General features: G+C 40.2%; 1 protein-coding gene across 1 annotated transcript; it reads left to right on the forward strand.

Annotated features, from left to right (window-relative positions):
- The first annotated feature begins 6 nt into the window (after positions 1–6).
- On the forward strand, positions 7–1,853 carry LOC118340673 (zinc-binding protein A33-like). Its single transcript, XM_035678782.1, has one exon. The coding sequence runs from the start codon at positions 57–59 to the stop codon at positions 1,260–1,262; it is 1,206 nt and encodes a 401-aa protein (XP_035534675.1). The 5' UTR covers positions 7–56; the 3' UTR covers positions 1,263–1,853.

The raw sequence follows: 1,853 nt of genomic DNA on the forward strand, positions 1-1,853 counted from the left end.
TCCCAGGCCTGAAGAGACATAAGCGAATAGATCCTGTGAAGAACCTGGAAAGCAGGATGTGTAAGAAGCATGATAGACCTCTGGAGTTGTTCTGTAAAGCTGACCAGATATGTGTGTGTCAGTTCTGCACTGAGTCAGGTCACAAGAGACATCATATTGTTTCTTTGAAAGATGAATATGAAGAAAAGAAAGCAAAACTTAGGATGACAGAGGCTAAAATTCAGCAGATGATTCACGAGAGACAATTAAAGATTCAGGAGCTCAAACACTCAGAGGAGCTCAGCGAGAAAGATACCGATAGAGAGCTAGCAGACAGTGTGCAGGTTTTTTCTAATATTACACAGTTTGTCGAAGAAAGTCTGGCTCAGCTCATTGACTTGTTTGAACGGAAGAGGAAAACAACGGAGAAGCGGGCTGAAGGCTTCATCAAAGAGGTAGAAATGGAGATCTCTGAGCTGATGAAGAGAAGCTCTGAGCTGGTGCAACTCTCGAGCACAGAGGACCACCTCTACTTCCTCCAAAGCTTCCCATCTTTGAACACTGTTCCTCCCACCAAGGACTGGACAGAGGTCAGAGTTCACTCATCATATGAGGGGACTTTGAGGAGAGCTGTGGCTCAGCTGGAGGAGACACTCAGTAAAGAGATGAAGAAACTGTTTGAGGCCGAGCTGAAGAGGGTCCAGCAGTATGCAGTGAATGTGACTCTCAATCCAGAAACAGCTTATCCTAAACTCATTTTGTCTGGCGATGGGAAACGAGTAACTCATGGTGATGTAAGACAGAATCTTCCAGACAACGCAAAGAGATTTACCTCGTGTTGTGGTGTGTTAGGAAATCAAAGTTTCTCTTCAGAAAGATTTTACTATGAGGTTCAGGTTAAAGGGAAGACTGACTGGACTTTAGGAGTGGCCAGAGAGTCGATCAACAGGAAGGGAGAAATTAAAGTTTGCCCCAGAAATGGATACTGGACTGTGTGGTTGAGAAATGGAAATGTATATCATGCTAACACCAGCCCTCCTGTCTGTCTCTCACTGAAGTCTAAACCTCAGAAGGTGGGAGTGTTTGTGGATTATGAGGAAGGTCTGGTCTCTTTTTATGATGTGGATGCTGCAGATCTTATCTTCTCCTTTACTGGCTGTAAATTCACAGAGAAACTCTATCCATACTTCAGTCCATGTGTTAATGATGGTGGAAGAAACTCTGCCCCTCTGATAATCTCTCCTGCCCATAACACGTATTTGACTAATGAATTGATTTTCTAAAGAACTTACTTGAATGCTGTAAATGTAATATTCTATTTCTGTCAATAGATCCTGCTTAACGTTAGACACTGGACCCTTTGAATAACCCTTTAAATAAATCAAAAGAAGCAGACACGCAGTTGTGTTGACACAGTGTCTCAGGAACGTATAAAGCAGGTGTGCAACAACATATTTCTTCAGCAGCCCTGTTCTAGAATTCAAGGTAGCATCTTTGAACATTAGCAGGAATTGTTACCATGTTAGCAACAGGACATGTAGTTTAGAATTAGCTTGATAGCATTATATTTTGGGATTTGGTTGCTATCCAGTAATTAATTCAAGTCAAGTTCAATCAATTCTACTCTGATAACTGCAATTATTTTTTACAGAATAAATATATAATCAAGAACGAGAAACACTCGTGGCAACGACTCTGTGATAAATTAAAATGTTTTTTATTACTGTATCAGTATTGTTCATATATATAATTGGAGTGTTGTCTAGTGTCTATTAAATGTTGGATGGACACATTTTCTAAAGAGCCTTTTATGAATAGGACAGAATTTTGCATTGTTTTTACATTGAAAGAATGTCATGTAATAAAAGTGAAAA

The sequence above is a fragment of the Morone saxatilis genome, unplaced genomic scaffold, assembly GCF_004916995.1.
Source record: "Morone saxatilis isolate NCDOM2014 unplaced genomic scaffold, NCSU_SB_2.0 Contig10, whole genome shotgun sequence".
NCBI lineage: Eukaryota > Metazoa > Chordata > Actinopteri > Moronidae > Morone > Morone saxatilis.